The following is a 16819-nucleotide window of genomic DNA, read 5'->3' on the forward strand; positions in this document are numbered from 1 at the left end:
AGAGTGGGTTTCCGATTTGTGGGGCACTGGCACCAGTATTGGGGAAAGTGGGATCTGTACCGTTGGGATGGTCTACATCTGAACCGCGCTGGGACCGGGTGTTCTTGCGAGCTGCATAACTAGGGAAGTAGAGAGGCTTTTAAACTATATAGTGGGGGCAAGGGATCAAATTTGGGAAGATGTGGTAAAGCAAATAGTGGAGACAAGGCAAAAGAAAAAGATATTATTACAGGAAATGAAAAACAGACTGTGACAGGAAGGGATAGAGAGTACAAATCTAACAGTAAATCAACAGATGAAACTAGAGGTTATAAAAGGAATAAAAGGATAAAGCTAAAAGCTCTGTAGCTGAATGTACGTAGCATTCGAAACAAAACAGATGAACTGAAAGCACACATAGAAATAAATAATTAAGATTTGATAACCATTACAGAGACATGGCTGCGGGAGGATATGGATTGGGACCTGAATATTGGAGGATACAGGATATTTAGGAAGGACAGGAAACGAAGAAAAGATGGAGGGGCAGCTCTGTTAGTTAATGATGGTATTAGCACAATAGAGAGGGATGACTTAAATTCAGGAAACCAGTATGTGGAAACGGTTTAGGTAGAGATGAGAAATGGTAAGGGGAAGAAGTCACTTGTGGGAGTTGTGTACAGGCACCCTAACAGTAACCACATGGTAGGGTTGAGTATAAAGGAAGAAATAATGGGAGCTTGTCAGAAAGGCACAGCGATAATCATAGGAGATTTTAATTTACATATAGACTGGGAAAGTCAGATGGGCAAAGATGGCCAAGAGGAGGAGTACATTGAGTGTATTTGAGATAGTTTCTTAGAACATCATGTTCTGGGGCCAACCAGAGAGCAGGCTATACTAGACCTGATATTGTGCAATGAGATGGGAGTAAGTAATGATCTCATAGTGAAGGTGCCCCTAGGTAGCAACAACCATTATATGATTGAATTTCACATTCAGTTTGATGGAGGGGGGAGTGGGTCTGAGACTAAGTTTTTAAACTTAAATAAGGGCACTTATGGGGGCATGAAAGCTGAACTGGCTAAAGTGAATTGACAAATTAGGATAAGGGATAGGTTAATAGAAATGCAGTGGCTAATATTCAGGGGGATATTTTAGAATGCACAGAATAGATACATTCCAACGAGTAAGAAAAAGTCCAAGGGACGGAGAGACCATCCATGGTTAACTAGAAAAGTTAAAGATAGTATCAAACTTAAAGAAAAAGCATATAACTGTGCAAAGATAGGCAGAAGGTCAGAAGATTGGACAGAATATAAGGAACAGCAAAACTTGACTAAAAGACTAACAAGGGAGGAAAAATTAGAGTATGAGAGAAAGCTGGAAATATGAAAACAGATAGTAAGAGCTCTTATAAATATTTAAAAAAATTAAAGTGAGCATTGGTCCTATAGAAAGTGAGTCTAGAGGATTGATAATGAAAGACAAGGAGATGGCAGATGAATTGAACTGGTATTTTATATCAGTTTTCACTATAGAGGATAAAGTAACATCCCAGAAGCAGTTATAAGCCAGGAAATGGAAGTGGGGAAGGAAGTCAGGAAAATTACAGTCACCAGAGAAGTGGTGCTGAGTAAATTGTTGGTGCTGCGGTTGACAAGAGCCCGGGTCCTGATGGATTTCACCCAAGGGTCCTAAAAGATCTGTCTAGTGAAATAATTGATGAATTGGTTTTCATTTTCCAAAACACCCTTGATTCTAGTCCCAGTAGATTGGAAGATAGCAAATGTAACTTCTTTATTCAAAAGGAAGGGAGACACAAAGCGGGAAATTACAGGCCAGTTAGCTTAACATCTGTCGTAGGGAAAATGTTAGAAGCTATTACTAAAGTTATAGCAAGGCATTTGGATCAGCTCAAGGACATCAGGCAGAGTTAACATGGTTTTGTGAAAGGGAAATATTGTTTAACCAACTTATTGGAGTTCTTTGAAGAAGTAACATGTGCTGTGGATAAAGGAGAACCGGTGGATATACTATACTTAGATTTTCAGAAGGCATTTAATAAAGTATCACATCAAAGGTTATTGCGGAAAATAAAAGCTCATGGCGTAGGGGATAACACCTCAGCATGGATAGAAGATTGGCTGGCTAACAAGAAGCACAGAGTAAGCATAAATGGGTCTTTTTCAGGTTGGCAAGATGTAATGAGTGGCGTGCCAGAGGGATCAGTGCTGGGACCTCAAATATTTACAATTTATATAAATAACTTAGATGAAGGGATTGAAGGGATGGTTGCCAAATTTGCTGATGACAGAAAGATAGGTAGGAAAGTAATTTGTGAAGAGGACATAAGGAGGCTACAAAGGGATATAGATAGGTTAAGTGAGTGGGCAAAGATCTGGCAGATGGAGTATAATGTGGGAAAACATGAAATTGTCCATTTTGGCAGGAAGAATAAAACAGAAGCATATTATCTAATTAGTGAGAGATTGCAGAACTCTGAGGTGCAGAAGGATCTGGGTGTCCTAGTGCATGAATCACAAAGGCTAGTGAGCAAGGACAGCAAGTAAATAGGAAAGCTAATAGAATGTTATCATTTATTGTGAGGGGAATTGAATACAAAAGTAGGGAGGTTATTCTTCAGTAGTACAGGGCACTGGTGAGGCCACATTTGGAGTACTGTGTATAGTATTTGTCACCTTATTTTAGGAAGGATATAAATACTTTGAAAGCAGCTCAGAGAAGGTTTACCAGACTAACACCTAGGACAGAATCTTCTGGCTGACGTGCGGGTGGCACGCGATATTTTGGCTGGCGCTCTATGCAGCAGGACACATGCCCGCCATTAATTAAAGGCCTCGATAAGGCCCTTAACTTGCCAATCGTTGATGATTTTGAGGGGCCCGTGCGAACTTCGGCTCAGCGCATGGACCCAATGGATAGGTGATTTTTTTTGCAAACCTCATCCAGTGGCAGGATGAGGTTTGATAGCGGTTTTAAAAACGTTTAATAAAGTTTTTGTTTATTTCATTAACATGTCCCATCTCGTGTGACATTTTCATGTATGAAAGAGTGCACTCTGACAGTTGGGGAATCCCTCCCACCCCACACAGGAAGCGCATAGCGCTTCCCATCGGGCGGCCCGCTGGGTGGGCCAATTAAGGTCCTCCCACTTAAAATGGCGGCGGGGCCCGTTTTGGAGGCGGCGATCGGCTGCCTGCCTGCTGCGCCCATCAAGGGCAAAATTCTGCCCCTGGAATGGGTAGGTTGTCCTATATGGAAAGTTTGATAGACTAGGCTTGTATCCATTGAAGTTTAAAAGAATAATAGGCAACTTGATTGAAACATATAAGATCTGAGGGGGCCTTGACAGGGTGGATGTGGAGAGGATGTTTCCTCTTGTGGAAGAATCTAGAACTAGGGGTCACTGTTTAAAAATAAGGGGTGGCCCATTTAAAACAGCGATGAGGTGAAACTTTTTCACTCAGAGGGTTGAAAGTCTTTGGAACTCTCTTCCTGAAAAGGTGGTGAAGCAGAATCTTTGAATGTATTTAAGGCAGAGGTGGACAGATTTTTGGTAAGTAAGGGAGTGATAGGTTATCGGAAGTAAGTGGAATGCAGATTTCAGGTTACTATCAGATCAGCCATGATCTTATTAAATGGCGGAGCAGGCTCGAGGGGCTGAATAGCCTACTCCTGCTCCTTGTTCGTATGTTTGTATGTACCAGCTTTTGATAAACATAAAGCATAGAGCTGCCTTGTATTACATATAAAGCTGACAGTATAAGTTGCCTGTTTTCACAGGTGGTGGCTGCCACATCCTTTGAAAGAACTCACACTGGTGGCAGACCACCTAATCTACGCTCCCTGAAACAACATGAGAAGCAAGTGCTCCAAGTCATTGGGAGGGATGCATAGGAAGTCACTGAGAGAGTTTTGTGGCCTTATGATAGCACAACAAAATAATGGTTTTTTTCAACATTGTCTTCTTATTAGTCCTTCATACCCAATCAACTAACAGGCAGTCACACCTCCCCACTAACAAATACACAGCCATTGCCCGCATTCCCTGTGCTAACGCACGTATCATTTTTCTTCCGAGACGAGGTTACTATCACCAGAGAGGAGCAGGAAGGAGCCCCATCACATGTTTGTCATGTACTCTATACCCTGCAAGCACCAGCATAGAAACGTCTACTTAGGATCGGGAAGCAGGTAGGAAGGCACAACGGTTGCTTGCTCACTCAGGAGCAGAAAAGCCAATCTTGTGAAACTTTGGAGGCCTTAAGGACCCACTTTGAGCTCTTTACTAATGTTATTTATGAACATTATGTGTTCAACACCAGAGCTCAGGACGAGAAGGAGAACACTGATCAGTACATGATTGCATTGAGATGCCTAGTGGAATCTTGTGAGTTTGAGCAACTGGAGGATGATCTGATCAGAGATAGGATTGTCTTAGGAACAAGAGATCCTGCCGTGAGAGCACATCTGCTGAGAGAAGAGACACTTACTCTCAAGAAAGCTATTGATATGTGCAGAAGCTTTAAGTGGTTCAATCATCAGCTGCAGGGTATTGTTGGGAGAACCAATGAGGCTTTGCAATCTGCTGAGAGGGAGTTCAGGCCTTCCAAGCACAAAACAATGGAGAGAACAGGTTGGCACTCTCAAGTCTCAAGGAAAAAAATGGTTTGTGCCTGTTGGAATGATGACTACAGAAGGAGAACATCCAGTTAATATGCAGCAGCATGTGTGAAGTTGCTCAAAGGGGTGACCTGAAAATGAAGCTGTCCAAAGTAAAGTTGAGACTATTTGGTGGAACAATGCTCATCCCAAAAGGACAAACTATGCAATAAGAAGAAAGAACATCTACAGTCCCAAAAAGTAGACACTAAGCAAAATTCACTGATCTCAGCTGAAACAAGTGACATCGTCAAAAGCTTGGGTTGTTAACCCACAAAGTACCAGAAGAGATTTGCAGTGCTTCGCACGGCACAAAGCCATTGTCTGCTGAACAAATCCTGAAAAATTACCAAGATGTTTTCATGGGTCTCAGATGTCTTCCATGTGAATATCATCTTGATTTAGATGAGAGCGTGAGACCAACTCAGCGTCTTCTCAAGTCCGGAGAAGACAAATCGAGGAACTTGAAAAGCTGGGAGTATCAAGAAAGTGACACCTAATACAAACTGGATTGACAGCATGGTAGCAGTGAAACAACCTGGAAAGCTGAGAGTGTGCATAGATCCAAAGGACCTCAATAAAGCTTTGAAGGGATCTCACTTCCACATGTCAACCATTAAAGAAATGTTGCCATAACTTGCTAAGCAAACGTCTTTACTACTCTAGATGCAAAGACTGGATTCTGGCAAGTGAAGTCAGATGAAAGTAGCAGTTTCCTGACTATGTTCTGGACACCATTTGGGAGTTACAGTTGGTTGGACATGCCATTTGGCATTTCCACTGCTCTGAAAAAGTATCAACACCAACAACATGAGATAGTTAGTGATCTTCCAGGAACAGAAGCGATCATGGATGATCTGCTCATCGAGGGATGTGGAGAAATGATGGAAGAAGCTATCACAGATTGTGATCAGAATCTAGTGAGGCTGCTAGCGAGAGCTCGCCAGATAACCTGTAGCTGAACAAGAAAAAACTGCAACTGAAGATGACTGAAGTCAAGTACATAGGTCATGTACTGACAGTGAAAGGAGTTTGCCCTGATCCTGATAAGGTGAGAGCAGTTGCAGAGATGCAGCAACCAACAGATGTGAAGGCGGTGCAACAATTTGTTGGATTTGAGAACTACCTAGCAAAGTTCTTACCCAATTTGTCATCTGAGTGTGAACCTCTATGCAAGTTCAGTGCAAAGGATGTTCAATGGTATTGGTGCACAGCACAAGAAGCAGCTTTCACTCACATCAAACAACTAGAAACGACCTTGCCAATGCTGAGGTACTACCACGTAAACAATGAAAACACTCGACAGTTGTGATGCCAGCAAAGCAGGACTTGGAGCAACCCTCATGCAGCAAGGACAACTAGTTGTATTTGCATCCTGGGCATTAATGCAAACTGAACAATGCTATGCACAGACTGTGAAAGAATGTCTGGCTATTTGTCTTTGCTTGTGAGAGTTTTCATCAGTAACTGCTTGAGAAAGACAAAGTGACCAGACAATCTGACCACAAGCCATTTCAAAACATATTTCTCAAACCACTTCTATCTGCCCCAAAGCCTCTGCAAAGGAAGTTGCTTTGTTTGCAGAGATGTCATTTGGAAGTGAAGTACAAGCAGGGGAAAGCCTGCGTACATTGCCAACATGCTGTCAAGAGCTGTGCTCCCTTTGAAGAAAGATGCTGATGCTAGTACAGAGTGTGAAATCTTCCAGATTCAATGAGAAGCAACAGCACGGCATGCTCTGGAAGTCATCAACCCAATAGGGACATTGAATCTGACAGACAAGTGTCTTACTGAGATCAAGCAAACTACACAACGAGATGCAACTCTTCAAGTGCTACAGGAAGTAGTGATGAAAGGATGGCTGGAAACCATCAAGGACACACTTGTTGCTATGAAAGAGTATTGGCATACTGGGATGATGAAGTGCTTGCCCAATATGGCGTCTTGTACAAAGGAATAGAGTCATCATACCTAAGGAGATGAGAAAAGAGATGCTGAAGTACATCCGTGCAAGGCATCAAGGAATTGAATCTAGTCTGAGGAAGGAAAGAGATGTGTTCTACTGACCAAACATGAAGAATGAGGTCAAGGACCTTGTCAGACAGTGCGGTGCTTGTAATGAACATCAAGCTAAACATAAAAAGCTGCTCATGACTCATGATATCCCAGACAGGCCATGGATGAAGCTTGGAATAGACCTCTTCACTCTCTATGGAACTGGCTATCTCGTCACCATTAACTACTATTCAGACTACTGGGAGGTAGAAAAAACTGACATCCATGGCTATCAGCACACTTCAATCATTATGGCATTCCTGACGCTATGATGCACAACAATGGCCCTCAGTTCGTGAGTGAAGAATTCAGGCATTTTGTAAATGATTGGGAAATTGAGCACCACATATCATCTCCACACTATCCCCAGACAAATGGAAAGACTGAGGCAGCTGTGAAAATTGCCAAAGGGATCATCAAAAAGTTGAGTACATCCAGCACAGATGTGTACAATGCAATCATAGAGTGGAGAAACACACCTACTGAAATGGAAAGTAGTCCAGTTCAACGACTAATGTCACGCTGCATCCAAACTTCTCTTCCAGTGGCTTAAACTCTACTGAAGCTGGAAGTAGTAACAGGAGTGAGTGACAAAATAAAAGTGAAATGACAGAAAGCTAAATTTCCCTTTGATAATGCTGCCAGATCATTGCCAGAGCTGAGAATTGGACAGCCAGTCAGAGTGCAAACATTCAACACTCTCAAGAAATGTCAGCCCACTTGGCAATTTGGGACCTGTGTAGAGAAGTTGTCACCTCAATCGCATGTGGTGAAAACGAACAACCAGATATATCGTTGTAACCGCAGACATATACATACAACTGGAGAAGCTGCTCCTTCACAGAAAGCTGATGAGGAAGATGTGAGTTCACCAACCACACAAAGAACTGAACAACCATCAGTCCCAGAGGTCAACTGTTCCCCAACAAAGGCAATGGATCAGCAGCAACACTTGCCGTAACGGGATTCCCTGGAGAGGCAAAATCACTCCAGGAATGAGCAGATCATAGAACCATAGAAAAGTTACGGTGCAGAAACAGGCCATCATTTCTGTGCCAGCCAAAAAGAGAAAAAAGAAACCAGCCACTGATTTTATTTCCACTTTCCAGCACCTGGTCTGTAGCCTTGCTGGTTACAGCACTCAAGATGCAGATCCAGGAACCTTTTAAATGAGTTGAGCGTTACTGCCTCAACCACCAACTTAGGCAGTGAATTCCAGACACCCACCACCATCTAGATGAAAAAGTTTCCTGTTGCTGAGCAAATTTTGGATCAAACCTGTATCCCATGAGATCTCATTTTCCACTTTCTCACTAGTCAACCTGCCATGCGGGACTTTGTCAAGTGCCTTACTGAAATCCATGTAGACAACATCCACCCTTATCAATCCTCCTTGTTACTTCCTCAAAAAATTCTGTTAAGTTAGTAAAATACAATCTTCCCTGAACAAAACTATGTATGCCTATCCTTGATCAATCTGTACCTTTCTAAGTGACAATTTATCCTGTCTCTCAGAATTGTTACCAATAATTTGCCCACCACTGAAGTCAGACTGACCAGCCTATAATTTTTCTAGCCTATCCCTTGCACCCTTTTTAAATAAAGGTACAACATTCACTGACCTCCAATCCTCTGGGACCTCGCCTGTATCTAGTGAGGATTAGATAATGATCCTAGGAGCATCCGTTATTTCCTCCCTGGCTTCCTTCAACAGCTTGGGATACAGTCCATCTGGCCCTGGTGAATTATCTGCCTGCAAGGATGCCAGTCCCTGCAGCACTTCCTCTCTCAATATACTTATTGTATCTAATATTTCACACTCCTCCTCATTAACTTGAATGTCTGTATCATCCCTCTCCTTAATGAAATACTCATGGAGAACCCTGCCCACATCTTCTGCTTCAACCCACAAGTTACCATGTACATCTCTGACACCATATGAACAGCCAATAACAACCTCCTTATGTACCATTAGAAGACCTGAATGCTTTAAAGATTATGGGCAGAATATTGCCGTCGGCGTGTGGGGGTGGGCCCGACATGCCGATGCGTAAATTGATGTGCGATGATGTCAGGCATGTCCTGATGTCATCGCACGTCATTTCGATGTCTCGTTTGGCGGGCCTATTAAGGCCATTAAAAAGGTAATTTAGCTTGTTAATAACGCTGCCTGCCCAACCTTAAGGTTGGCGGGCAGGTGAAGAGCAGGATGAGGTTTCCTAAAGGTTTTATAAAAATAATGAAATAAATTTTCCACACTTCACAAACATGTCCCAACTCATGTGACACTGTCCCATGTGGGGACATGTTTAAGTAATTTTTTTACTTTATTTATGAAAAAGTTTTATTATCTACTTAATCTCTGTGCCTCAGGGAGATTGCTGTGCTCTTTTGCGTGCATGCGCGAAAGAGCCCAGGCCCCGACTCTCCCTCCTCCACCCGCCTGCACAGGTAACGCTGAGCATTACCGCCGCGTGTTACATGTAAAATGGTGGCGCGCAGCCATTTGTGGACGGCAATTGGTTCTGCATCCCCCTGCGCCCGGTCCTGAACAGCCCACCCCCCATAGGAAATATTCACCCCTATGTGTGCAATGCATGTGTAGGGAAAGTGGCTGTACCTGTGTGATGATTTTCATTACAGACCATGTATGTGCCTGACTTGCAACTGTAAATGGTAGTAGTTACAGATATTTTCCTTTTATGGAAAGGGGAATGTTTGGAGAAGTGCCTTTGTGCAATGTGGCCATAGGCTTGCCATAGTCATGAGACCTCTGATGCCATCTTTAGTGTAGAAAGGCTTGAGAACAGAAGCCATATCAGTCACTACATAGAACAGTGGGGGTGGGGGGCAGCATGGACTGATTGTGGCAGAAGATTTACTTCAGGGGCTAGGGAAGCACTGCCAGTCCTCCTGTCCCACAAGCAGTGCTTTTAAAAAAACTTTTACCTTTTAAAAAACATTTACTGCTGCTCCTGCCTTCCTTTAACTGCACAGGTTTCCCGAACCCTGGGAAATCCACGCAGGAAGCATTAAAGTCAAATCATTGTGAAAATATCAGGGAAGGAGTTGCTTTTGAATGTTCTAAACAAAGACCTGCCCCTTCAGAGCAAATAACTCAGAATCCCCAAACCCTCCTGTGATTAAAATGAAAGCACATGTGTTCTCAGAGTGTTGAACTTGGGTTTTCCAAAAATGATGATTTAAGCTTCCCTACTGCCCCAATTCTCTCCTACCCTTTTTGGGATGGAGTGGATGGGAGGGGTGTTACAATTGCTCCCAGAGAGTCAGCAAATTTAACAGGGATCAGAACTACCACCCATTGCTTTTGATCTGACAGTGATCCCATTCCACATTCTGGTGTTGGGGCCACTTATTTAAATAGTACTACCATTATTCAAATGGTAGTAGTGCAACAGAGTCAGTCACCGTACTGCTCCAATGGAATCTCAGAGTTATACTCAGCTGTGCTGAGAGGGGAGCAATACGTGCAGGAACTGTAGAGGACAGGGAAATATAAATAAGTTCCTTTGGATACCTTTGGCCCTACCTTAGGCAATGCAATTATAGCGCCTCCTGTAGGCATTAGTCACAAGATTTAATTAGATTTGTCTTACCCCCCTGAGGACTGGAGCTATTAAAAATTCCTTCTATGGTTTCACAAGTGCTCCCATCACCGCCACAGACTCGACAGCGATCCTCCTTTACATCTGAACCCAAGGTATGATCGCAGCCCACATGCTACATGGGTAGGAAGAGCAAAACATTAGATTATTCTGTTAAAACCAGAGTTTTATAAAAATACCTCTGTTATGTTCAGATATTTTAACCAATTCCTTTTGAAATTTTCAAACAAACTGATGTCCTTTTTAGCGAAACACTCCAACTGCCCTAATGCAAATAAAATAATCTTTGATATCCTGCAGAAATGCTAACTTTTAATGTTTAATACATATTCAAAAAAAAACCTATGAATCAAACTAAACCAATAACAAAATATGCATATATACAAATTAGATATGAAAATTCTGGCTGATCCACAATGTGACCTAATTTTGGATGGGATATGGTAGAGAACAAGGGAATGAGAGATCTCCCCGCCACTGCCCATCTTGCCACTTAGATCCCAGGACTTCCAGGAGAAGGTGTTAGTCAGCCCCGGGATGTGGCAGTAACAGAAGGGGAGGGGCCTTGCAGTGTTGTCACCCTCCTCCTCCTGGAACCAAACAATTATCTGTTCAAGGATCCAGTCTTCAGCAAGGTTGGCTATGGCTCCTGTGGTTCCAATTTTCAGGGAGCTTGTGTGCCATAACCTCAATCACCAATTCTTCACTTACTGCAGCAACATCCTTGATTTGAAGCATCAGACAGAAGTCCCACCCCACCAAACTCTTCCTCAAGGAGGAGAATCCTAGCCAGTGAATACTTCTCAAACATTGTTACCAGGGGTACCAAGTCAACAAACCTGTGTATGTTGTGTTGGGGTGGGCTTGATTCAAGACTTTTGATTTTAGCTGGCTTCTAAGCTCTCTTTAAGGCTTAAAATTTCAACTAGCAAGACAACATAACGCATCATTTTTGTCACGTTGCTCCTTGTGAAAATCCTTTATTTGTATCTAAGTTTTGCTTCATTGATTCTTTGTCAAGGTTTGAAAGAACAAAAGCTGAGAAAATATATTAGAAAATTTTTTTTTAAGAGTCAGTTTATTTTCTAAAACCCATTTCACTTATCTGACACTTCGACAGAAAGACAGAGTGAGAAAGCAAGCTAAGATTTAAAAAAAACACAACATTTTTTTCAAAGATTTGAAGGGCAGAACTTTTAAATACCTTGACAATTTTGACAGCTCCCTATGACAGGCAGTTTTGGCAGCTCCCTTTGACAGTTTTGATAAATCCCTTTGACAGGTGCTTCTGACAGATCTGACAGATGATTTTGACAGGTCTGTTGACAGTTCCAATAAGCTTGACAGTAATGAGTTTATGCGTCTTTCACATACATTTACGTCTACTGTTAACAATTCCAAAGGGCACCTAACATATCCGAAAGGGACCTGACCTCCACCAAAAGTGTCCTAGGACAAGATCCAAAGAGGTACTGTACCTCTCCAAAGGGGTACCCTGGCTATCCAAATGAATCCACAAAGTTCAGACCTGCTCTTACCTGGTCTAATCTGCACACTTCAGGTTTCACACTCCTGGCCTACCAAAATCCCACATCAGTGGATGCAGCTAATGATTGAAATGGTCAGCTGCCCTCCTAAACCGCACAAGCACGAAACATGCCCCTCCCCCATGAAAATGAGGAGTGCTGTATTCGGGGGCGGGACTTATGATTTCGCCGCTTCTACCATTTTCTCTCTGTCATGGTGAAAATTTGGGCCTTATTTGAAATTGGCCAAAAAGTAAGTATACAGCAGCTTGGACTTTTAATCTTCAATTAAGTTAGTAGCATTTTTTTTTTAACTTCACTTCATAAAATTAAAAGCTCCACAGAAATTCTATATTCAGTCGTTGAAATAAACGAAACTGGAGTTAGTTGAGCAACTTGTTAATTGTCGTCATGCGTCTGAGAAACAGGCTTGTATCATACCTTACATTCTCCATTGACACATATGTCAAGTGAGTCCATACGACACAAAGTTCCATCCACCACAGCTGAAGCACGTTCAGTGTAAAAATTGAAGCCTACGGCTAGACAGTTCAAAGCACAGGGCTTCACACCACCTGTATTCAAAACAAGAAACTGGAACCATTTTCCATGCAGAAGATGAAGGAAAGAAAATCAGTGTAGCTAAATTACTTATAGAAATGTAGAAATTTTAGGGGGTATGTAAGTGCGGTTCTGAATTAATAATTCTGAGAATGGGAATTCAAATTCTACCATGCCAATTTGAATCGAGTTTAAAAGCTGGCACAAATGGTCATGAAACAGTTGGATCACTGTAAAAATCTAACTGATTCTCCAATGTCCTTGAGAGAAGGAAACCTGATCAGTTTGGCTTATACTTGACTGCAGCCCCACACCAAAGTGGTTGACTCCTAACTGTCCTTTCAAATAGCCTAACAAGCCACCAAGTCGCATCAAATTGTTACTAAGAAGGTGGCTCGCCACCATTTTACCATTGCAACTAGTGTTAGGCTATAAATGCCAGTTATGCCAGAGATGTCCACATCATAAGAATGACTAAATAAAAATTTCCAGAGCACAGCATATTATATATTAATTACCAAGAGGCCAGAAGCATTAATGCAGAGATTTTAAGCTCCAATCCCACGATGGCATTCTGAGAATTTGAATCCAATTTTTAAAAAGTCTGCAAAAACTGATATTAGCAAAAAGTAACCGTGAAGCTCTTGAATTGTCTTAAAAAACCCAACCGGTTCATTAATGCCTTATAAGGAAGGAAACCTGCCTATTTAACCTGGACCATCCCATATGTCCACACACCAATGGGCAGACTCTTAACTGCCCTTTTAATTGTCTATACAGCAAGTCACTTGGCTATATCAGGCTAAGAAGGGGCCTCACCACCAACTTCCCACGGCAACTAATGAGGGGTAATTAGCCATCATGTTCGTCCCAAAACGTTTTTAAAACTGTGGGCTATTGGGAAGTCTGGCTGAACTATTGAGAGTTTCAGGGTGGTAATGTGAGGAAAATGTGACGGAGAAGCCTTTTGTCGATTCATGGTTGGGTCATTAAGTTTGCCATTTTCCTTTCCCTCTAATATCAGCAGCTTGCAGCACTTAATGAATGTTCACCTCAGTGAATAAATGTGGAACATTGAATATACAAACCCCCGACACCCAGACCCTGCCTCTTAAAAAGCAACACGTGGTATTGCAGGTTGGTAGCGGTGTTAGGAAACCAAAGCTCTCCACTTGCTGTGATGAGTACAGCTCCATCAACACTCAAGAAGCTCAACACTATCCAGGACAAAGCAACCCGCTCGACTGGCACCCCATCCACCACCTTAAATATTCACCACTTTACCACCGAAGCACAGCGACAGCAGTGAGTACCATCTACAAGATGCACTGCAGCAACTCAGCAAGGCTCCTTCAACAGCATGGTCCAAACCTGTGACCTCTACTACCTAGAAGGACAAGGGCAGCAAATGCATGGAAACACCACCGTCACCAGCAAGTTCCCCTCCAAGCCACACACCATCCTGAGTTGAAACAACATCGCTGTTCCTTCACTGTCACTGGATCAAAATCCTGGAAGTCTCTTCCTAACAGCACTGTAGGTCTGTCTACACCACATTGCCTGCAGTGGCTAAGAAGATGGCTCACCACCACCTTCTCAAGGGCAATTACAGATGGGCAATAAATGCTGACCTAGCCAACGATGCCCACATCCCATGAAAGAATTAAAAAAATATTAATTTTAAAAAAGTACTGCAGGTGGCCATTTTGATGAACTTCCGAGTTTAGGCAATTGTTTATTTTCAAATAATTTGATTTGCAGATTTGTCCACCCGAAAATTGGTAAAAGCTAGAATATTGCTCTACGGGCTGAAACCTTGATTTTTGGAACCTGGCCCAAGTGCCCCATCTCCAAAAATGCCCTCTCCTCCATTTGTGTTTTGAGGAGAAAGAGGAGGAACATGAAGAAGAATTAAGGATGGCCAGAATACTAAGGGCCACTCAGAAACGACAGTTGCCAAATTGACAGCTGTTAACCCAGGTTTTCCCATTTGAACTTGTCAAGACCCCAATCCCTCAGAAGAATGTGCTTGGAAAACTTATGCAAGCAACTTGCTCTGGACCAGGAGCCTAGGTTAACCCAACCACACTACTAGTGTCAATGAATAGCTACAATGAGGAAGCTCTAGGCTCCTTTTGGACAACATTAGGAATATTGATGCATGAAGCAGGTTACGAATGTGGTATTTGTACATGTTGAGGCTAATCTTACCTCCATTATATGGCTTCCAGTCGTAATACTTCCCACGAAATGCTATTTTGTTAAATTCTGCACACTGCTTTTCCCTGAAGTCCTGAGACCCTGGTGGACAGTCCTACATAAAGCCGGGAAAGAAAACAAGGCAAAGCAATGTCAGAATGCAAAATTCAAAAGTCAAGGAGAAAACCAAGCTAACTTATAACATACTTCCCTTTCCATTTTAAATTGCAATTACTCTCACTTGATTGGGAATAAGTTGAAAAAAATCATAACTGGAAGTCTGCTGTAAATTGACTAACATTTGACATTGTTGAGTGTATAGCACTTGCCAAAGTTTGATGTTCTGTGACTGGGTGGTTTAAAAATTTTCATTCAGCTTGCTTTCTTAAATTTTGGCATAGCTTATATAATTTTGTTGACCTTATATTTCCTCAAATTGAATGGTGGCTGTTGCTTTGGAAATTGTTTCATCTTAACAGAGGAACTGTAAAGAATCAATACATTCCTTCCATGGTTAACATGGCGTGACAGGCAGTAAAATAACCTGAAAACTTAATGGACAGCCACATAACCTTTGTAACAACGAGTCGTTGGACTCTGATTTCATATAATTAAAAGTTGTAAAATAAAATTTTACAATTTAAAAAAAAATTCCATGTAATTGTAACTGGATATAAAATTGTAGCTGGATAAAATTAGATATTTAAGTTGCATATAAGAGCCTACAAATTAATGTAACAATATTAGTTAGCTCCTTAAACATACAATTTGGATGAAATGTTAAGCATACTTTCTAATCAGTAATGTTTTACAGTTTATCAACTAATTGCACATTCTTACTGGGTAAGAATTAAAGTTGTACAAACATTGCTGTTTAAAAGAAAACTATGGCTTGGATTTTCCAATTCTGTGTTTGCCAGCCTACAGGTTACTGCCCATTGAAGTGAAATGGTGGAAAATCAAGGGCTGGGAGCACAGAAGTGGTAAACCCCTGCCTACATTACTATGGTGTTGCTCACAGTAAGTCAGGGGATACAATGTTTTATAATAGAAGTGTTTTCCTATGTAATGCACAATGTTTTGCACAATATAGTTGATCTCCTGTGGTTTTACACACAGACAAAAGATAGAAAATAATTTGTGCCTTTCTTTTCCTACAACTGTCCCCTTGTCTTTATCTCTAATTCTCTCCTATTTCTCCGCTTATTTTAATTTCTTCTTGGATTTATTGATGTGGTCCCAGTTCTCCAATATGAGGTATAGTAGCCTAGTGGTTATAACAGTGGACTATTAGTCCAGAGGTAATGAGCTTGAATTCCACCATAGCAGGTTGTAATAGTGAGCTTAAAAAGAAATCTGCTAATTGATGGATTAGTTAAAAACGACTGGTTCACTAATGCCCTTCAAGAATGGGAACTTGTCACCCTTAACTGGTCTGGTCCACACACGATTCTCCTTGCACACTGTGGGCTGAATAATATGGAGGCACGGACCTGCACCGACCTGCCCACAGCCATAAAGCACCGTGGGGCAGATTAAGTCACCACCCTCTGAAGCTGCCGGCCAATCCGATTGGCTGGCAGCTCCATCAATCCTGGTAGTACCAGGAAGGTGCCAGTAGCCACTGCCAGGCTTGTTGGTGAAGAAAGGACCCCAATGCCTTGGATCCCAGGAGCAGGTACATCCAGGGTCTTGGGGCAGGAGGGTTTGCATAGGTTACGAGGAGGGACAGTGGGGGTTAAGGGAGGGAACAAGTAAGAAGGAAGGGGGTTCAACTATAGTGGGGGGGGAACACACTCTGCCATCGGCAAAGGGCAGCCGCTTAAGAGCGACCCCGACTTTCCTTTCCACCCTTTTATGACCTGGCATGAAAAATTGGGCTTCCCAGTCCCACCCTGCTGCCCACGTCAAACGTTTTATGGTGTGGGCAGCGTATTATCAGGCTCAATTGGCTTGAAACAAGTCTAATTGACCCTTAATTGTTCCTTTAAAAATGGTAGACAGGCTGCCGATTTCGGAACTCGCCTGTCCCCCATATTATGGGGGCAAACTTGGGGGTGGGCGGGAAGGTTGTGGGATTGGCACTCACCCTGTTTTACATGTCCCCTGCAGGAAACACACCCACTGGGGGCACATAAAATTCAGCCCTATGTCTCTAAATGCCTCATGTTAAAACCTCAGAAGCTA

At 42.3% G+C, this 16819-nt stretch overlaps 1 protein-coding gene across 2 annotated transcripts in view; it reads right to left on the bottom strand.

Annotated features, from left to right (window-relative positions):
• Positions 1-16819, bottom strand: part of adamts10 (ADAM metallopeptidase with thrombospondin type 1 motif, 10) — a 187651-nt gene that overhangs the window by 38075 nt on the left and 132757 nt on the right. For both annotated transcript variants that reach the window (XM_041205392.1, XM_041205393.1), the window contains 3 exons: positions 14645-14747; positions 12314-12447; positions 10338-10461 (listed from right to left, as the gene is read on the bottom strand). In XM_041205392.1, coding sequence (XP_041061326.1) covers positions 10338-10461; positions 12314-12447; positions 14645-14747 — 361 coding nt within the window. The remainder of the gene's footprint in view (positions 1-10337; positions 10462-12313; positions 12448-14644; positions 14748-16819) is intronic.

This window comes from Carcharodon carcharias, chromosome 14 (assembly GCF_017639515.1).
Source record: "Carcharodon carcharias isolate sCarCar2 chromosome 14, sCarCar2.pri, whole genome shotgun sequence".
In the NCBI taxonomy this organism is placed as follows: domain Eukaryota; kingdom Metazoa; phylum Chordata; class Chondrichthyes; order Lamniformes; family Lamnidae; genus Carcharodon; species Carcharodon carcharias.